The 20,915-nt window shown below is 41.2% G+C and overlaps 3 protein-coding genes across 4 annotated transcripts; all 3 read right to left on the bottom strand.

Moving 5' to 3' along the window:
• Window positions 1-999: 999 nt before the first annotated feature.
• On the bottom strand, window positions 1,000-3,526 carry LOC135676678 (phosphatidylinositol 4-kinase gamma 4-like). Its single transcript, XM_065188123.1, has 3 exons — window positions 3,388-3,526; window positions 1,633-2,945; window positions 1,000-1,458 (listed from the first exon to the last, which is right to left on the bottom strand). The coding sequence occupies exons 2-3, from the start codon at window positions 2,935-2,937 to the stop codon at window positions 1,081-1,083; spliced, it is 1,683 nt and encodes a 560-aa protein (XP_065044195.1). The 5' UTR covers window positions 2,938-2,945; window positions 3,388-3,526; the 3' UTR covers window positions 1,000-1,080.
• Window positions 3,527-5,471: 1,945 nt separating this feature from the next.
• LOC103988806 (E3 ubiquitin-protein ligase SINAT5) lies at window positions 5,472-10,570 on the bottom strand. The gene is made up of 3 exons (XM_009407445.3): window positions 10,203-10,570; window positions 6,451-6,837; window positions 5,472-6,095 (listed from the first exon to the last, which is right to left on the bottom strand). Exons 1-3 carry the CDS (start codon window positions 10,398-10,400, stop codon window positions 5,739-5,741), a joined length of 942 nt encoding a protein of 313 aa, XP_009405720.1. The 5' UTR covers window positions 10,401-10,570; the 3' UTR covers window positions 5,472-5,738.
• A 1,263-nt stretch (window positions 10,571-11,833) lies between these two features.
• Window positions 11,834-20,648, bottom strand: LOC103988805 (uncharacterized). Of its 2 annotated transcripts, none has more exons than XM_009407442.3 (3): window positions 20,528-20,648; window positions 19,972-20,153; window positions 11,834-12,350 (listed from the first exon to the last, which is right to left on the bottom strand). In XM_009407442.3, exons 2-3 carry the CDS (start codon window positions 20,151-20,153, stop codon window positions 12,164-12,166), a joined length of 369 nt encoding a protein of 122 aa, XP_009405717.1. In that variant the 5' UTR covers window positions 20,528-20,648; the 3' UTR covers window positions 11,834-12,163. The 2 variants fall into 2 exon arrangements, with proteins under 2 accessions (XP_009405717.1, XP_009405718.1); XM_009407443.3 differs by having other exon boundaries at window positions 19,972-20,156; window positions 20,528-20,636.
• Between the last annotated feature and the right edge of the window lie 267 nt (window positions 20,649-20,915).

Raw genomic sequence — 20,915 nt, 5'->3', positions numbered from 1 at the left:
TGGATTTTCTTAGATAATTCTCTCTCTTCAAAGTGCAAATGTTGTGAATTCTGTTTTTTTTTTTTTTTTTTTTTGTGAATGGATTTATAATTTACATAGTTGGGTAGCCTGGTAATGTATTTCTGAGTGTATTTTCCCATAGGGTTGAGGGTATAACTATTCGTAATAGCATATCCTTTGATCCTCCTTTTATATTCAAAATAGCATATCTTGCTATTTTGTAATAGCAAGATATCTATTCGTTCTTCTGATACACTCGTTGTCCTTTCATTCTAAATGATCGATGCCTACAAAGAGGGAGTAAAGGAAAAAGAATGATTCTCCAATTTTGTGTGCATGGAATGATGAGATAGGAACCACCTAGAAAAAAAGCTCCCAAATGCAACTGAATCCTGAAGAGCATGGATTGTGGTTTCTCCTTCGTTTTTTTGCCTTGTGAATCCATCCAGCTCCGAAACCCCTTCTAATTTGATTGCAAATTTTCTGAACTAGAGAACATAACCTATATACAAATCCAAGCTGTGAATGGTATGTGACACCCTTCACAAGTGTTTTGGAACACTAGTTTAGTCTGAACCTACAATTTTGTTTTATTATTTGATCACTTCTTCAGTCTTTGTTTTAGCAGATATGGCTGTTTCCACCCTACTATTAATCTTTGGCTGTTGTCATGAGTGCTGTATATATATATATATATAGATAGATAGAGAGAGAGAGAGAGAGAGGTATAAAATATGGATCTACTAGGATTCTTGAGTGTATGTTCATTCTCCCAACAACGACATTGCATGAGACATGAACCAAACAGAGAGACGCAACCATCGGCAGTCGAAAGTCGCAAGAACCTCTCGCCTCCTGTGTCATGGTGATCACATCAACACACAGAGGGGGGGGGGGGGTGTGGTGGGGGGCATCACATCTATATCTATACACTGACTGCTGACTGCTCTCACATACATACTCGCAAACTCCCATCCGCCTTTTTCCAAGTACCAACGATGATGATATCCTTCTCCCACACATACATACACGCCCGTGGCTGCGTGCGCATAAATATAAGCCTCCGATGGGTGGGTGGGTCTATACGCTGAGTCGATCGAGATAGCCATCCATGATGTCAGAAATCGACTCCAAGAATGCGGCCTCGTCGGTGGCCGGAAGAACAGCATTCTTGGCTTGGCTTATGATCTCTTCGATCTTGGACTCTTTGTTGATGGTTTCTCTACACATTATGCTTCCGATACGATACGGAGTGAGACCTCTTTCGACGCCTTTCTTGAGAAGCATGGTGGAGATGCGAAGAGTGCGAGCGCAGTCGGGCGACATCTCCCACCCATAGAACTTTAGCAGTGCGATGTCCTGCTCAGCGTCCAGCGACTTTATGTACTCTGTGGTTTCGGAATTAAAAGGTTGGCGAGACTGAGGCCAGTAGAGCCACTCGAATGTGCAATCCTCGAACTGCATCAATCAGAAAAGCAAGCATAAATATAATATATATATATATATATATAATATATATATGCATTGCATCATCAAACAACAAACTGTGAGAACAAAAATTCCAGAGAGAATTCAGATCATACATAAATAAATAAATAAATAAATAAAAGGTAAGTGGGTCTGCAAACTCACATTCTCTGGCAGGCAGTATCCATGGTCGATGGGGACCAACGCTAGCCGTCCTCCTTCCCCCTCCTTGCAGACTAGGATATTTCCGGCGTGCCGATCTGCATTTGCCAATCTAATGTCTAACACGCAGATCTTATGAACCTCCTGCGCCGGAAACTCCCGAGTCCCCATGTCTTCGCAGCTTCCATAGTTCTTCACAAACATTTGCAGTGATCCCATCTTGAAGTCTATCGCTTCGTGTTCACATCCGGTGGGATGGTTAAAGCCTCCGTCCAAGCATCGAGCCATGACGGTCGGAGGAACCCCGGCGAATCCAAAGTCCACATGTGAGAATGAGCGGCGGCCACTGACGGGATGATCAAGAATGTACGCTGCCACTTCCCTGAGGGCACCTTCTCCTACCCGTGTCCCCCTTTTCAACCCTTCCCCATTCGTCGACGGTGGAAGTCCTCGAGGGTTGTTCGCGGCCAGTGGTTCCTCGTCGATCGGCTTAAAGACGGCAACGTACTCATTGCCCGTGATGTCTTGCATGAAATAGGTTCCCCCTGTTCCTTCCGAGGACATTATAGGTGGGTTTCCCTTGTCCAGTCCAGAAAGAGTGGCACCGAGCAGATCCTTCATCAATCGAGGCAATTCCACCTTGGGATTGACGATGACTGGCTCGATCAACGCATCCCTACCCGGAGGCCTACTGTCCGCCACCGGTGCCCTGAAAAATGGCTCCAAGTCATTCTCCACAGCTCCGGTGCCGGCTTCTGCCGACCTATGCACCAGCAGGTGGATGAATGCATTGTTGTTTGTGCATATGTTATGGATCTCCTTCCGGTCTTGAAGCTGTTTCCGAGGCCGCCCTTGGAAGACACATTGTTCATCTTCAAGATCCGCAACCTGCTTGTTGACATGACGAACGGTTCGCCCCCGGTCGACGCGGAACTTGAGTTTCTTTCCAGATGCAGTCTTCACGGTGATGACACGGAGATCTGATGTTTTGATGATAAGATGGAGGACGTTGCCATCGGCCACACCGTAGTCACGTATTAGACAATCATTCCGAGCCATCTCCCGGCCATCGAATACCAGCTTCTGCTTCTTGGCAGCAAAGCCCTTGCAGCTCTGGACCTTGAGCTTTACGGAGGCGATGGAGTCGGACTCCAACACCCGCATGGGGATGACAGGGGCACCCAGAACTGCCAGGTATATCGTTATCAACTCTGGAGAGTAAAGTGGACCTCCGGCTCCATTGGAATGGCATGTTGACAGTTCAACATCTTCCCGGATTGGCCGAAGAGTGGCTCCGGCGGATGACATCCCTTTCACTGCAAGGAAAACCATACAACCGTCAGAGCTTGATTTTAGCTGCACAACCAAAAGGAAATCGTTTTCCTCTCGATTTAATCCACCCAGAACAACAAACAATAAAGCACAATCCCGTCCGAATCCTACTAGCTTCCAAGGGAAAAGAGGAAAACGATTGCAACATGGAAACAATGTGATTGCCAGAGGTCGTTAAAGGATCCGCCTTTCTAATCATCGAAGAAGAACTAAACATGGATTGCAACCAGGAAACAATGTGATCGGACAAGGATCACAAGAACACGAGCAAAAACAACCGCCTTTGTACGAACAATTGGGGTTTCAGCCAAGAATTAGCACCCGGGGATCAAAAGAGTCCAAATTTGAAAAGATCTTCAAAGAAAAACCAGAAAAAAAAAAAAATCACTCAACGGAGAATCGAATGCAAGGGGGACGGATTCTTACAGAAAGGGAAGAACCGAAGGCCAATGGAGGACGGAGGCCACCTTAAATCGGCAGAGGAATACAGCTGATGGAGCGCAGGATCGGGTAGGGGAGGCTGCTCCAAATTTAGAGCTCCGTTCGGGGATCGATCTCGCGCTTATCTCTCTCTCTCTCTCTCTCGTTCCGGTCTTGGCTGCGAGTCATCCGCTTCGCTCCTCCTCCATCGTCACGGTTTAGAGGGATGACGGAGGAGGAAGGCAAGCGGAGGAGAAAGAGAGGGAAATGGCAACGGAATCGAAACGGTTGCCATTAACGCGCGGTTCGCTCGGGCGTAACGGAGAACTCACCGTCTCGGGAAAACGAGAAAGCAGGTTAGTTAAGTCGGATCCGTTAACAAGCGGATACGGATTTTTGTGCGGATCCGATTTGATCCGTTAAGGTCGAAATGGGATATCCATCCATCTGATTCGGTACAGATTCGAACAGCAAATTAGATATTTTTGTTGTATTTGGGATGAATTATTAATACCCAAATAACTGTTTGAGATAAAATACTTAAATTAGATTAGAATAAATATGAGCAAAAAGCTAAAAAAGGTCATCGAGTTAATTTGGATTAGGATAACCATTAATTAATTGAGTCGAGAATAAATGTGAGTAAAAGTATTACGTGGATTAAAAAACATTCCATTAATTCTAGATAAAGATTAATTAAAATTATATTAAAAAAAAGTCATTTTAATATATTTTTAGATTTGATATAGATATATCCGATCGATAAATTTTAAATATTAGCTCACGTGGTTTTGATCATGAATCACTTAAGCCCTTATGATAAATATGTTGACTGGCAATAAACTATTAATATAATAAATATGTTGACTCATAATAAACTATTAATATAATGATGTATGTAATTTAAGTTTAAAAAAGAGTTAAATCCATGGTCTTGGTGACTACTTAGGCAAAAAATAGTATATAAACCCTTGCCATCAAATCTAAGTTAATAAATGTTAGAGTCTATTTATCTGATATACTGACTCATAATAAATAATTAATATAATAACATGTATAATTTAAGTTTAAAAAAGATTAAGATTTATCTTATCTAAGAAGAGCAAGCGACGAAGGCGGGACCGAAAGCTCTAAGCTCTGAACATCCTCCTCTAATCAATGACGACGATCTCGATTTTTTTTTTAACTTAAATAAAAAAATTAAATTATATATGTTATTATATTAATAATTTATTATAAGTCACCTAAACACTTTAATGTTTGTTAGAGGGTCATTTTTCGTTTTATTTTTTCTCATTATTTTTTTCTCTTTTGAACGTGGGATAATTTTTTTCCTCACAATATATGGCTAGCAAGAACAAATACCTCGAAAAGATACACCGTGCAACTTGATGAAACCATGTTCAACGTATGTTAGCATAATTTCTGGATACCTCGACTCGAATCATACACACATAAAACTCACAAGAATTAAATAGTTGTGTTGCATGAGTAAATCTAACATAGGTTCATGGCTGGCTCCATCTGTCACACCACCAAGCTACAAAAGAGCCACAAACATAATCATTAGTAAACATCAGAGCGATTGCTCTTCTACCATATAAACCATGTACCATTAATGTTTGTAATTCCATCAGAAAATATATTGTGTAAATTGAGAGATAATACAAGAGTTGGTATTGGAGAGTTCCAATAGCGCGTCCCTGTGCAACTCCTTCCAATGTTGCCAAAAGACTCTTTATTCGATATCACATAACAAGAGGAAGAAAGAAAGCATATTAAGAGGACAAAAAGCCTCTGAAATAAGTCAGAGAAACCGAGTGGCAGCAAAACTCTCCCTCCTCATAGCTAATAACTGACTGATCTTGGCCTTTGATGTCATAAACAAGAGTGCATGGGGTGACAAAGCCATCCGATTGGAGTAGATTCAGAAATATAGTAAAAACCAATAACTCAAAAAAGTTCTGAAGAACCAAAACACTATACCCTTTGATCAGTTCATAATGCAAATTACCCTCCCAACTTCTGATACACAAACTCGATTTATTTTGGAAAATGACAAGATGAAGATTACTCATAATAAACTCATCTGGAAAAGGAACAGAAAAGCTTCTTGTTTTAAAATAAAATAAAGGGAAAATATTCAAAATCATGTATCCTACTGTACTGACAGAAGATACTGTTATTAGTCACTACAGTTCCAGGATGCATGTTTTCGAACCACATAAACATCCATTCCTCTATTCACAATTATCGCATTAACGTGCATCAAAGTGCGATATGGTTACGCACCACATTGCAACCACAAAGCCACACATTGCATTGACATAATGGCACATACAAGTTTCGGATCTCACCTATAGAGACTGGGCGCACACTCCAGAGTCAGGGTTTGGCTGCTCCTTCCATATCCGGCCTGTGACACGCAGCTTCAGCTCTTTCCTGTCACCACCAGAGAAGAATAAGGCCATGTTCCTCTGTATTACGAGACCATCATGACTGTCTCGGACTTTGCGGTGGCCGTCACGGATGCTACGTGGAGTACCTTCCCATGTTAGCTTCCTGCCATTGCCCCCAACTTCAAGGCTGTAACTGAAGTTCCTTGCCTCATTTTCATCACCCATGAACCGTAGAAACGCCATGTAAACAGGAGCGATACCTAACTGGAAGGCTTCAAAGTGCAAGCAAAAGTACTGTCCAAAACAGTAAAAGACCTGGATGGCAAAAAAACACGGAGTGAGGAATTTGATTCAAAACCATATCAAAATCAGTATGATTACAAATATTGTATTCTTTTTATGTAGGAACCGTTCCACTTTCTATATATCTCTACAATAGAATTGAATTTGTGGACTCCCAGAAAAGGCTGTAAATCTGTAAAGGGTCAATCTGGCAGTTGATGGATTCCATTTCAACAAAATATTATGAAAATTCAGCCTCCTTCCCAATCTAATCAATTTGAGTACACTTGCACACTATGAATGAAATGAAATATACTAACAATTGCAAAGTGGTCGTGAGAACTTGGAAAGTTTTGGTCATAACTTTAAAGGCCTCAAGCATACTTACAGTCAGCATCCATGTTGCATTTTCAACCTCTCGTGGATTCGACTTTACATAACGGTGATTGAATGTGCATCCGGTATGCATGTCTACTTTATGATCGTCTCTCAAATGTGCGACCAAGAAAGGAATCTCGCCAACAACTGAGCATTCGGATCCAGCATATGGGCAATTATAAGGCCTGAAGTTGCATCGTGCTTCATGCTTGAGCTTGCTGTAGTAGGGAAAGATTTCAGGGCAGCCAAGTGTGCTATATTTGCAAGGCAGCTCAAGTGATTCGGCCACCTTTTCAAGTGCTAGACACCTGATGTCCCCAAGCTCTTGTCTACAAGTAGGGCACCGGTTATGCACTCTTGATTTACAAGTTGAGCAGAGTGTATGCCCATTACGGCACTGCAAAAGTTAGAAAACATGATTTCAATACAGGAACAAAAAATTAACAGCAGCAAGAAATTTAGTAGGTGATACCAATTTATTCCTAATCACTAATAACAGGGAAACATTTATAATGCACATAAATATATCAATTGTACAAATCTTTCCTTTATCAAATTGATCAGGCACTATGTAAATCCAGGTACATAATAGGCAGCATTTATTAAATAGAATCAAGAAGAAAAGAAGCAGTTCATCTGAAAATGGTGCCTCGCAGGAATTACAAAACAGTCGAAAGGAAACTTACACATTATCTGATGTTTTCTGAAGATACATGATCATCATACTTGCTGGTCAATGACTGATTAAATTGTTCATAATTCAGAATTTGCAAGAGGAGATCTACAAGCATTGGAAAAGCATTAAACAGTTCATCTTAGTCAAACCTGAACTGTTTTCATACCTATGCATAACGTAATCAGATCAAAATGGTTGTAAGTCGTAGTGTTTTTAAAAGCACTACGCGCCAAGGTCCCAAAATGCCTGAGCGCCTAGTCGCCAACCCAAGCGAAGCTAGGCGTTCTAGAATATTAAAATATATAAAATATATAATTATAAAATATATAAAAATATATATAATATAAAATATGGTAACAATAGTTTTAATTATCAGTTCTAAGGATTAACAATCCGCTTTTAATAGTAGTTAATCCACTTTCAACAGTTGTTATAATAGTGTGCAGTAGGGGGAGGAACCTTCGGACAGCAAGTGGAAGTTGTGGACGGTGACATCAACAACGGAGAAAGCTGTGGAACTGTCCCTTGACGACGGAGGGAGCTGCACACAAACGGTTAGGCAGTAGAGGGAGCTGCGCACGAGAAAAGCAGCAGTGAAGGAGCAAGATTTGAACCTTTATGTCAGCGGCAAAGGACTTAGTGGTGGAAGAGGAAGATTGGACCTTTCCGTCAGCTGCAAAGAATGCAACGAGGGATCCTAGGGTTTACCGAGCGAGTCGAGGGAGGGAAGTGGGTTTCGATTTTTTTACTGTTGGGCTTAGTTGGTTTGATTGAGCCAACTAAGTCACTGCTGAATCGAACGAGAGTCCAAAATCTGGTTTGACTCATTGGATTTGATCGAGCGCCCGGGCGGCACTTAAGAGAAGCACATCACCTAGACCTTGTGCGAGGCGCTTGGGCCTCGCCTCGCTCGAGCGCCTAGACGAGCACCCGAATGCCTTTTAAAAACACTGATAAATCATACAGTCATGCTTAAAACATGTCATTAGTAACAATAAAGAGATATAATAACCACAACGAAGCATCAACTTAATGGGCACAAGAGTGATCAATATGGTAGGATCCACTGGACATGTAGCCATGTTCTGCAGCATGCCCATGCCAATCATTTAGAACTGAGTATGCACATTTGTAGCAGGCACATAACTGGTCATGGCACCAACATATTCTGATATCCTGTGGTCACGGAACATGCCAGCACCATGGCAATCCTTAACTATAACAAAGCTTGCACAAAATACTCTGTAATAAACTGAGATAACAAATGCCGCAGTCTAACACGAATGATGCAATCCAAAGGCTTCAATAATTTCCAATCATACTACCATACACCTGAAGCTTTCAAATTTTGTCACGTTAAAATCACCATTCTTTTTTTCTTGACCGATCCCAACATGAAACAACAGAAAATAGATTAGGGTCGATAATTCCCAATCCAAAACCCAGTTTCGGGATTAGTCCAAATCAATCAAAGCTCTTTCAAGTCAAAGTGGCAAAACAGATCGGATCATAGAAACTGCTGAAGCTATCCTGATCTGTTAGATTTCTGTCCCACTGACAGAAAAGGCTTCTTCTCTTAATGATTTTATATCAAAAACATTGGCCCTGCTACAGATTGTCTGAAACCATTGCAACAACCTGGAATTTCTTAAACCATCAAAACAGCCAAAATTAGAACTCTCTTGGGAGATCAAAGAAACAATGCATATGTTTGACTTCTAACAATGAGGCCAATCAACTTCTGAGAAATATAACCGGGTACAAACATAACTTTACCAGCATTCCTATACTTCCTTTGTGTGGTAGAAGTTCCCCCATACAGGATAAGACCAAGTAGGACGTAAGCAGATTCAAAATAAGCAGTTAATAGCAAACATGTTTATCCTTGCCGATAAACCGAATTAGTCTATCCGACCATGATTTAATATGTCTAAATACATGGTTCCATGAGATCATGATTATGCAAATAAGCTCTAGTTTCGCAAAAGTTGTCTATATTTTGCTAACAATTTAAAGAAATGAGATAACCACAAATCCTTCAGCAAAGCATTTAAGAGCCTAAAAACAACCCAAAAATTCCCAAGTCAAATATGAAAAGGCATCTAACCAGGTCCTCGCTCAGCTGTTACACAATGAAACGGAAAGGAAAGCATAAAGCAGACTCATCATTGCTACAACATAACTATAACCCACAAAAAAATTCCCATTTTCCAGTACTTTTTCTACCGTGGATTGCATAAACCTCAACTGGATGATATAACTGCATTCAACACATCGCAATAACTAGCTGTGAAATAAAAATCAGATCCAAAATTTTGTCAGTGTATATGCTATGGTATTTAAATCTGAATCAGTTTTAAATTGTACAGGCCAAGAACTACCAAGCATAAGAACCAATGACAGGACAAATAAAGAAGCATATCACGTTTCAGATCAATAAATTCATTTAGATCCATCAGAAGGTTTTTTCATCATTTATGTATGTCCTAAGATCAACAACGACTCTGGATCATTTAATTAAATTTTATAATCCATCGTATATGTCCTAACATCAACAACTACTCTGGATCATTTAATTAAATTTCGAATCCACATGCCAAGCAACCAATTGAAACAAGATCTATATGGCCCCCTATTTTTAATTAGTAATACAGTATCAGATCTCATTGCGACACACGTTCAAAATTAGAAACGTAGTGAAACAAGATTGACCAAATAGATGTTAACATTGCCACGGGGAACCCACAAAAGTCAAATTTCTCTACTTACGCGCAATTAAGCCGAATCAACCTGCATCTGAGTCTTTCAACTATCATAAAGCTTCCAATTATTGCATGATCTTAATAACTATAAGTCACCACGATAACCATTCAATTACCAAGCTTTTCACAAATTATTGGCCGAAATAGCCCAAATACTTGCCCTTATTATCACATCTAACAAAATAATCAGAAAAATCACAACTATTGATAATAAAATTCCAAAATCTAATGGGAAAACCCAGTGTCAAGAATGCATAATCTCGTAATCGCCCGATCACCATCACTTTGAAGACAACCCAAAATTCCAAAATACGAAATACCGACCTGATGGATCGGGGGATACATGGAGTTGGTGCAGACGGGGCACTCGAGTAGCTCGTGGACGCTGGTGGCGGGCGCGATCCCGGGGAGAGGGGGAGCGCCGCTGCCGTGTGGTTTGGGGAAGGGGTGGCGGTGCTGGGTGACCTCCTCCTCATCAAGCCCATCCGTCAATGAGACACAATCGACGCTATCCGACTCCATTCATCAAAACAGCAAGAGATCAAAACCCCTCTCCACCGCCGGACCCTCCCCGTCTCGATCGGGAGGGGAATCCCAGGGGAAAAAAGGAGAGATTTTGCAGGGAAAACAGGTGGAGAGAGAGAGATAGAGAGAGAGAGACAGAGAGAGAGAGAGAGAAGGGTAACAGGGAACTGATGAGCGAGAAGATATATATATATATATATATATATATATATATATATATATATACACACACAATATATATAACGATTTCCCATAAAAAAAAAACCTCCTCCTTTTGGCTTTTCCCATATGTTTTTTTTTTTTTCATATTTCCTTAATAGCATTCGCTGGTTCATCTAATTTTGAATATACTTTTAATTTGAGAGTCACACACCTGCCTAATTTTTTCCACCCTCCCGCGCACCACCCCCACCCCTCCCCGTTCCTTTTTTTAACCCTCCACAATAATTTTTTACTTTATGAAATGAGAATCATAAGTATTTTTCTAATTTTTCAATCAATTTAACTTTGTTACGAAAGTTATAGTATTTTTTAAAATGTACTAAAAACACTATAACTCATATAGAAATCAAATCATTTGGATGTTTATTTTTGAAAATAGTAGACGCGATACTGGAGGCAGTTTCAACGATCCCTCCTTTCTCACATGAGGGTTACAACGATGATGCACAAAGAATGTGATGATAGATTCAATCGAGACGATAATAAATTTGACAAAGGTAAAGATACAATAGTTTTTTCATGCAGCTTATAAAGATTTTTTTAAGTTGGAATGCTCTATCAAAAGTTTTCAAAGTTAAATTATATTTTAAAAAACTTATCGTATAATTTTTGGGCCTAAAGTAATAAATATGAAAATAGTTGACTTTGGAGGCATACATAACGACGGGAGTGGAAACAAAAGAGGGCAGATAGTTGCATACCACTCGTCCTTGTTTGTCTCTTTTTTCTTGCCTTCTTTTGGTAAAGGGATATACTTGTTTCGGTAAAATATACGTTTGCCATGCAAGCGGTGGCAGGGCACGGTTGGTTATGTTGTGTGAAATGACAGTGAGTACTGTGTGGTGATCTTGTGGGCTTTATAAAATGTGTTTTGGATGATCCCACCCCCTTTACACACGATCAATTTAACGTGCAGTCAAACCAATCTTTAGTTCATTTGACAAAATAATTAGATAATATTATCTAAGAATGACAAGAAAATAATTTGGTCATACACAAATTTTCCTTATTTTTTGCAATATGGGAAAGGTTTATCGATCTAAGTTGAATACAGAAGTACTAATCTCACTTTTAACGGAAGTGTTATACGGTGGGCAGAGAATTTAGTCCATGTTAACGTTAGGCCCTTATGAAACACAATGCACCATATACACAAGATTATTCTATGCATCACCATAAATCAATATCAAAATCCTAAATCAAAGGGATTAATAATCTTGAAATATATATTGCACATGATCATCGAACATACCTGCAGATTGGCAGTCGAGTCCGGACGTACATATGTCTACTCACATTGAGGGGCTTTCCGTAGAATTGGGGGTTGAGATAGTGCAAGTGTGCGACAACAGCCAATGCATGAAACACTGACAGAAGAGGTACAAGCCAGCAGATTATTGCCGCAACTATGCTTGTTTTGCTGACCACCAGTTTAAGAAAATGTATCGGGTGAACAAAATTGTGCATGTAAAATGAGGTCAGAAGCTTGAGCATCTAAGAAGAAATTAAACTTATTGGGATCCAGAAGTCAGACTCATTCAGACATAGTAGCCTGTGAAAGTGAATCCTCTTCCCACGATCTCGCCAACACAGGACCATGCATATAACTCGAGCCCAAACAGGGCAGCGATGCTGACATCCTCAACTTTCAGATCCTGCCTGTTTCTCCAGATGTGCTTCACGCCATCAAGCTCCTTCCAGAATGACTCGTAACGACCAGGAATGCTGTAGAGAGACAAGGCATTAGTACTGCAGATTGCTTGTTTTAAGACAAGTATGATACGATTGTAAATCTCATCCGAGTCCTATTATATATGGTTATGGACTCATGCCGAGCTAAGACATCTCCTGATTTGCCTAGTACAAACAAGGAGAAACCCCATTTCAGAAGTTGAGAGGGAACACTAAGACTTTGCAATTCTGGGGGTGGGAGGGAGAGGTCAAGGAGTACAACAACGACCACAACAATAAAGCCAAAGTCCCCAACTATTTGGGGTACAAGGAAGGGTCCAGGAGTAGGGTCCCAACTGCTTAGGCTTGGCTACATAAATCATTTGCCATCACTGAGATATATAAAAGGAACAAAGAGTGAGGAAAGAAAATCTGAAAGAAAGGATAAAACAAAAGGGTAGGAGAAGGAATTCATATTGGGCAGCTGCATAAGAATCTGCAATAAGGCATAGCATAAATAGTGCTAAACTCAGAAATGAAATAGTGCAGTAGGATGTAAGTACATCAAACAGCTATAATTTTTCCACATGACCACAGTGGAAGATAATTTTTCCACAAGTTAACCACCCAGCATGTGAAGTACTTGTCACCAACATCAACAAAGCTTTCAACAAATTAGATATCAGGGTGTGTGTAATTTGTACACAACACAATAAGTTCAGGCACAACAACGGGGGAAAGAGAAACAATGTTTCTCAAGAGTGTTGGCACTCTCAGGCAGGAAGATTGAAAGCAAAGGTTTCAGCAATGATGTTTAAGGGGTTCTCTATCTGAATTCAACTCTAATTTGAAAACTAGCATATTGACCGGTAGCATCCTTTCCTAAAGATGCCAGTCTACTGAAATGATAGTTTGTTTCTAATTAAGCATAGGACCACTGTTTACACGAGATGAAATGAAGATAAAAGAGAGAAGATAAATCTTTAAGATAATGATATTTTTTAAAAGTACAAAATCTGTTATAACTAGTAGAAAAAGTTATCACATGTAACAAAAGAAAAGGATGGAATATATGAGTCGTGCATATTTAAATCAAAATAACTAAAGCCTTTATTATTTGAAACAATAAATAGCCTTTAGGCATGATGCCTGTCATCTACAAGGCATCTTGGTCGTTCACAGGTGAACGATACAGATCACTAACGCCTTAAAAGGATAAGGCTGTTAAAAGATTTTGAAGTTATTATTTTGTCAAGAATGAACAACAATCCGCAATTCAAATCTGGAAATAATGAATTAGCTACTACAATCATCTTTCATTACTAAATTAGCTATTATTCAATATAGACAAATACTTGTCTCTCCCTCATAAATGATGCTAGTAGCCCACAGTGGGAACCGTGAAGAAACTTCAATACGATAACCAAAGTCTGTCGAACACCTAAGCTATTGTCATGTGGCAACTTATCATATACTATAAAAGATTACATATATCTATAAAGTAACACCAAATTGCTAGACTAAGAAGTAACATGATAATCAAATTCAAGCAACACTGGACATGATCTTATAATCAATTTATTAAGACTAGGGTTAAACTTTCTTCTTTGACATGTAGTCTATCAACGGTAGGCACATAGGAGGACACATAGGAGGACTTAAAGCAAGAGTTGAGAACTCAGTTTCTACTCGAGAACATAAAATTCGTTGCAAGGAGGAAACTAAGACAACTCCGCCAAAGAACTTCCATTTGAGACTACGTGAAGCAATTTTCTGCACTAATGCTGGACATACAGGACATGTCCGAGAAGGATAAGCTGTTCAACTTCCTTGATAGTTTGAAGCCATGGGCGCAACAAGAACTGCATCGAAGGAATATCACCGATGTGATCGGGACAATTGCTGCTGTAGAGAGACTCACCGACTTTGTTTCCTCTTAAGACCCGAGAAAAAGGAAACAATCTTCAGAAAATCGCTCCCCAAAATATTCTCTAGGGAAGGAGCCCGGGGGCGAACAAAGGAAGAAGAGTTCTCACAAAGGGCCAAGCTCAAAAGACAAGGCCCCAAAACCTGGCGGATGCTTCTTGTGTGGAGGGCCGCACATAGTGAGAGAGTGCCCACAGAAACAAGCACTCAATGCCTTAACAGCTTCTATCCATCCTCCCAAATCGGACAAGGGCAAGGCTGTCGCTCTTAGTTCGAGTAGTTCAGAATCCAGCAGCGACGATGTGGAGTCGCAAGGACCCCGGATGGGGGCAATGCGTTTGTTGAACGCTATGCGGGGTTAAGTGGGGGAGAACACGAAGACAAGACCGCAAAAAGCAGGAAGTAACGAGCTGATGTACGTAGACATTAAGCTCAATGGTCAAACGACCCATGCAATAGTGGACACGGGCATTACCCACAACTTTATTGCCAATCGAGAAGCAAAGCGACTTAGGCTGATCTTGGAGAAGAACCCAAGTCGAATGAAGGCGGTGAACTCAGAGGCCAAGCGAATCTTCGGGTTGGCGATGCCACTGGACGATTTCCAAATGATTCTTGAAATGGAATTCATGCACAAGGCGAAGTTGGAACCAATGTTGTTCTTAAACTCCCTATGTATGATGGGAGGTGACGACCCCTGTGTGGTTCCCGTCTCTCAGAGAAGAACCAGGGAACCCCAACAGATATCGATATTACAACTGAAGAATTGGGTACGAAAAGGCGAATTAACATTCGTGGCTGCTATGAAGCTAGAGCCACTCGACGAAAAGGTCATTCATGAACCTACTGTGGTGGTGAACGTCTTGAAGGAGTTCACAGATGTTATGCCACCCGAGTAGCCGAAGACTCTACCGCCACGCAGAGGCGTGGATCATCACATCGAGCTGGAGCCAGGAGTGAAGCCTCCAGCGAGACCACCCTACCGCATGCCCCCTCCAGAGTTGGCAGAGCTCAGAAAGTAGTTAGATGAACTGCTAAGCGATGGTCTCATCCGTAGTTCTAAAGCACCATTCAGAGCTTCAATTCTCTTCCAAAAGAAATAAGATGGAAGCCTCCGACTATGCGCCAATTATCGAGCCCTTAATAAAGTGACGGTGAAGAACAAGTATCCAATTCCACTCATCGCGGACTCGTTCGACCAATTGGGCAAGAGGCCAAGTATGTCTCCAAACTCGACCTCCGGTCGGGATACTGGCAGGTGCGCATTACTGAAGGCGACGAAGCGAAGACTACCTGTGTGACCAGGTATGGAGTGTTTGAGTTCTTGGTGATGCCTTTCGGTTTAACCAACGCTCCGGCCACGTTCTGCACTCTTATGAACCAATTATTCAAAAAGTATTTGGATAAAGTTTGTGGTCGTCTACTTGGATGATATCGTCGTCTACAGCCAAATGCTCGAGGAGCATATCGAGCACCTTCGGACAATTTTCAAGGTTCTCAAGGAGAACACTTTGTTCGTGAAGAGGGAGAAGTGCTACTTTGCTCAAACAAAGATCTTGTTTTTGGGGCATCAAATCGGGGATGGCTCCATTCGGATGGACCAATCAAAGGTGTAAGTTGTTGCAGAATGGCAAACTCCAAATAAGGTACCAGAGTTGAGATCCTTCCTTGATTTTGTCAACTATTATCGATGCTTCATAGCAGAGTATTCAAAGCGTGCAACTCCACTGACGGAGTTACTAAAGAAGGAGCAGTCTTGGAGGTGGGGTCTGACAAATGTGAAACTGCATTCCTAGAAGGAGCAGTCTTGGAGTTGTGTTGGAAGAACTGGTGCTCAAATTGCCAGACTATAGGGAGCCTTTCGAAGTCCATACAGATGCTTCAGACTTCGCTATTGGGGAAGTACTCATGCAGGAGAGTTATCTAGTGGCCTACAAGAGCCGCAAGCTCAACGAGACCGAGCGGCGGTATCCGGTGCACGAGAAGGAGATGACAGCGGTGGTCCACTGTCTACGAGTTTGGCGGCACTACCTTCTTGGATCGCGATTTGTGTTGAGGACAGACAATATCGCTTTGAGCTATTTCCAAACTCAGAAGAAACTTTGCCCAAAGCAAGAACGATGGCAGGACTTCCTGGCTGAGTTTGATATAGCAATGGAGTACAAGCCCAGAAAAGCACATGTCATGGCCGATGTATTGTGCCGGAAGGTGGAGCGAGTGAACGCCATGTAGTTGGAGGGCAGAGGCCAAGCAAATCAGTTGCACTCCAACTTCCTTTCCAGGATCAGGGATGGACTGTATAGTGATCCCTAGGTAGTAACCCTAATACAGCTCATCAAAGAAGGCAAGATACGACGATTTTAGGTCTAGGAGGGACTCGTTTACACAAAAGGGAATAGGGTTTATGTTCCTCGAGTGGATAATTTTAGACGTGAACTCTTAAGAGAGTATCACGATTCCCTTTGGGTTGGACATCCGGGCATTCACAGAACCTTGGCTCTCGTGGAGAGGGCCTTCTACTGGCCGAAGATGGGGACTGATGTGGAGGAGCTCTACGTCCAACAAGAGCCCTTTCGAGATCATTACAGGACAACAACCGTCGACTCCTCACACCCTAGCTATCGGATACACTAGGAGTAGTTCGTCAGCATATCACTTTGTCAAAGAATGGCACCGAAATGCAGATATTATGCGGGCTTACTTGGAGAAGACGACCAAAAAGATGAAGAAGTGGGCCGACTTGAGAAGGCAACCACAAGAGTTCAAAGTCGGTGATTTGGTGTTAGTGAAGCTCCAACCAACATCACTCCAATTCTTTAGGAACAAAGTACACAAAGTATTGGTGTGCAAGTACGAAGGGTCCTTCCCAATTATCAATAGGGTGGGCAACGTTTCCTACAGGTTGCAGCTGCCGGCGTGGCTCAAAATTCACAATGTTTTTCACGCCAGCAACTTGAAAGCCTACCACTCAGATCCGCAAGATGCTTCCCGAAGTGTTGCAACTCGGCTACCCCCCCATACCCCCCTCACCAGAGCCTCCTACGAGAAGCAAGTTGAAATCATTCTGGCGGATCGCAAGATAAAGCTACCCAATGGAGCTAAGCAGACCGAGTACTTGGTGAAATGACAAAAACTTCCCTGAACTGAAGCCAGTTGGGAGCCCGAAGATGCCCTACGACATGAAGAAGCAATCATCAATAACTACCAACAAGCGTTAACGAGGGCGTCGACAGTTTAAGTGGGGGAGAATGTCACAAGCGGTTGTCACGCACTCGCAACAACTTCGTTCAACGAACCGTTTGACGCTTTTGCATGCTTGAACAAAGATATGACAACCTGTTTTGCCTTGGTTTTATGCGTTTTTGCTTGTAAAAATACATGTTCGAACAGGTTGCAGTGCACAGTGCCACCGCTCACCGCGCCGGGCCAAAAAACCCCAAAATAGCTCCATTTTTGCGTGCCGCGGGCTATTTTCTGCAGCCCGCTGTAGCGCACGAAATGTCAGCCATCTTAGCACCCTGGAACCCCCCGAGTGGCACAGGGCTGGATGGGGCTTCAGTATATTATCGGGCGTTGAACAATCTTCACAAGTTCGCACATTTTCTTGACAGGAACTTGTCTTCGCACCCGGCACCCGGTGAGCAGTTGTTTGTGGACTTGCAGTTGTTCATTCAACCTTCTAAAGTCCTTGTTTTCCTCCTTTCTTTATTTTCTCTCATGTGCGCAAGGTGCTCGCTGAATTGCTTGTAAAGCTTCCCTCTTCGCGAAACGTCGGGACTTGTCCGTCGCTCGTTCTTCGAACTAATCAACTTTCTTTTTTACAGGTCCTTCGGGACCTGAGTGAGGTTGCAAATTGGCTGACCTTTGCGGACGCATATCGCAAGGGCACGTCAAGACTTGGGCAATCCCAGCTAAGTTCGAGAAGTTGGTGCAAGGATGCTTCGCGACTTAGGCAATGCAAGCTAAGTTCGCGTCTTGGCCGTAAGGGTGCCTCACGACTTAGGCAATTCCAGCTAAGTCCGTGACAATATGGGAACTTTATTTTGTTTAGTAGCAGCACAACACATACCCCATTAGTCGTACCAACACAGGAAAAATACAAAGGAAAAAAGCTTCAAGACATTCCACCATATCAGTAGCATCATGGAGCAGCTAAGACAGACTTTATATTAGTCACTATTTTAAATTGTGAGACAGGAAGGAACAACCAAGTCTATGATATAGCCTCAAAGCAATAGGAAGAGAAAATTGAGGTTTAGGTTTCAATTTTAAACAGTCTCTAAAACTATTTGCACAGAGAACAGTAAACAAATAGCCACTGATATGTGATCGAGAGTAGATACAACAACAAGAAAAAGAAGAAGAAGAAGCCATAATTTTCCAACTATTTCGGGTTGGTTACATAAACTTTATCCTGTCATTGAGCTCTGCACAAGATAATATTTCTAGTTAAATCAAATTCAGTAAACCAATGATCCATTTGAAATCTCAAGTTTTGTGATGTTAGCAGGAAGATAACATGAAAAATATTTTTTTAATTGATGAATAACCAGAGAGTTAGATGACCTTAGAGAACAGTTCACGTACAAACCAACAGAATAAAAAATAGAGAAACTTCGAAGGAAAAAAATAAAGGATAAAATTATAAATATGGCCTCCAAAAAACTCTCTCTCGTAAGGGTGACTCATAGTTCCCCTTTGAGACTGATTTGATAGTCTGATAGATCTTTTACGCATTTTCTCAATCAGATGTTCTTCCGAGACTCACTAGGACATCAGCTTAAACAAAAATTAAATAAACTGAACAAAACATAATTAGCTTAAAGAAAAAGCTGGTACCAACTCTCCATAGATGTGAGTCCGTGCATCTTACTTGACAGCAAACTTATGGTCTTATCACAATGTGTCTATACTGTGTTAGGCACCTTCAGTTATACATTTGATGCCATGTGAAGCACCCAAAGCCAGTGAACATTACAGGTAAGGACTCCTAAATTTGATCAGATTCCAACTCGTATACTAAGTCATTTCGAGTCCAAGTGAAATCAATTTAAGAATCAACTCTAGGATCCATTTCTCTCAAGTGATTTACTGGATCATTCTGACTTAACTGAGATCTTGATTTAGAAAAAAAAGGAAAAAACCATTAACAATTAGGTGCATCAATCCATCACAAGAAAACTAAGTGACATCTCTTTTGCTGGTCCAAACAACGCAATTGCTATAGAACTTTACAAGAGGCATAAAGAGATTTGCTATGTCACCAATCATCATGTGACCAACGCCACAGTGTAAGTCAGGCATCCTCTAGTTAGTGTTTTTATATGATTTCTAAACATACAAAAGAAAAAATAAATGTTTGCTAGGACTGAATAAGGAAATAAGATTCTAATTCAAAAGTGATCAACAAACATCCAAATGATAGAAAGAACACCAGATTACATTCAGAATAACACTTTACATGTATGCCATGCCATGTTCAGCGCGAAAAGTGCAGATATTTTCTTCACAAATCACAGATAATGAAGGAAAATAAAGCGACCTGTTAATCACTGGTGTCCTTTAGCTATCGCTCATATTCACAGTATAGCTACTCAATTTTAAACTTGAGTTGATATTTGACCTCAAATCACTCAATATTTCAAATGCTTTCCAACCAATCCTACCCATCAAAACCCCAATCTTCAGTGGTCTATATGCCCTATAAAGCAACTGACCAAAATGAAATCACATCGACATGAAGACTGACCTTGAAAGACGTGTATAGAAGAGCTTCTTCGACAGATCTTGGCACGTCTCGATGGTTGGCGGTTGAACAATGTACTGCTTGTTCTTCTCCAACAGTTCCTTGTAGTAAGTGCTTCCATGCTTGGCAATGAACTCCGAGGCTTGAACAGCCTTCGACCGAAGCTGGTGCAACTTCGACGCCATCTGCTGCGCAAACAATCAGCACGCCGTTCTCATTGGTAGCGCTAAGAACTAAGACTATATCTACCGTCACAATCAACACAAATCTGGTCCAAGCAATCACCGAAATATCAAAAAACCCCTAATAAGAGAGTAGGACAGAGGGAAAAACTCCTTAATTTATGGAATTAGGTGAAACCAAATCATACAAGGGCAAGCAGAATAACATAAGAAAGAAATTAAAGATCAACGAAGATCCATACGATTCCCAGCAGAGAAAGATTAGATCGCTGTGATCGGAGACCCAAAAAACCTTTAGAAGCATGGAAGATATGGAAACGAGAACTGGGATTCACAGAAATTTCGATCAACAACTCAGTAAGGCGGAAGAGAAGTACCTCGGAATCGAACTCTGAAGGAGACGGGAGAAATGGGGATCGGCGAGTCGCGATGAGTCCTCTTTGCTCGATGGAAGGGGTAATATCGTGATTTTACAGGTGATGGAGGAGGAGATATCGGTCATTTCATCATTTTGGCAAATTTTCCGTCTACAACCTTATTTTAATAATTTTTAATATATCTAAATTATCTTTTTTATAAATGTATCAAAATATTCCTCTATTTTTTCTTCCTCCCTCTCCTCTTAGACTTCTACTTTTTCTTCTCTTCCTTTTTCTCTTCTACATATTCGACGACGATAACAACTACACAAAATCGATTACAACGGTGTCAACGAAGATTAGTGATAAGGTGAATAAATTGAGATTAGTAATTGATAACAACGAA

The sequence above is a fragment of the Musa acuminata genome, chromosome BXJ1-6 (genome assembly GCF_036884655.1).
Source record: "Musa acuminata AAA Group cultivar baxijiao chromosome BXJ1-6, Cavendish_Baxijiao_AAA, whole genome shotgun sequence".
Lineage (NCBI taxonomy): Eukaryota > Viridiplantae > Streptophyta > Magnoliopsida > Zingiberales > Musaceae > Musa > Musa acuminata.
Note: the sequence above shows the minus strand (reverse complement) of the source record. Positions and strands in the feature narration are given on the sequence as shown.

What these genes read in the sequence shown, in the direction of transcription:
- LOC135676678 (XM_065188123.1), bottom strand. Translation starts at nt 2,937, where the DNA reads ATGTCATCCGCCGGAGCCACTCTTCGGCCAATCCGGGAAGATGTTGAA. An exon ending in GATACTGCCTGCCAGAGAAT is followed by an intron (nt 1,459 to 1,632) that starts GTGAGTTTGCAG and finishes TGATTGATGCAG; the next exon opens with TTCGAGGATTGCACATTCGA.
- LOC103988806 (XM_009407445.3), bottom strand. Translation starts at nt 10,400, where the DNA reads ATGGAGTCGGATAGCGTCGATTGTGTCTCATTGACGGATGGGCTTGAT. An exon ending in TGTATCCCCCGATCCATCAG is followed by an intron (nt 6,838 to 10,202) that starts GTCGGTATTTCG and finishes TAACTTTTGCAG; the next exon opens with TGCCGTAATGGGCATACACT. An exon ending in ATGCAACATGGATGCTGACT is followed by an intron (nt 6,096 to 6,450) that starts GTAAGTATGCTT and finishes TTTGCCATCCAG; the next exon opens with GTCTTTTACTGTTTTGGACA.
- LOC103988805 (XM_009407442.3), bottom strand. Translation starts at nt 20,153, where the DNA reads ATGGCGTCGAAGTTGCACCAGCTTCGGTCGAAGGCTGTTCAAGCCTCG. An exon ending in TTCTATACACGTCTTTCAAG is followed by an intron (nt 12,351 to 19,971) that starts GTCAGTCTTCAT and finishes GTCTCTCTACAG; the next exon opens with CATTCCTGGTCGTTACGAGT.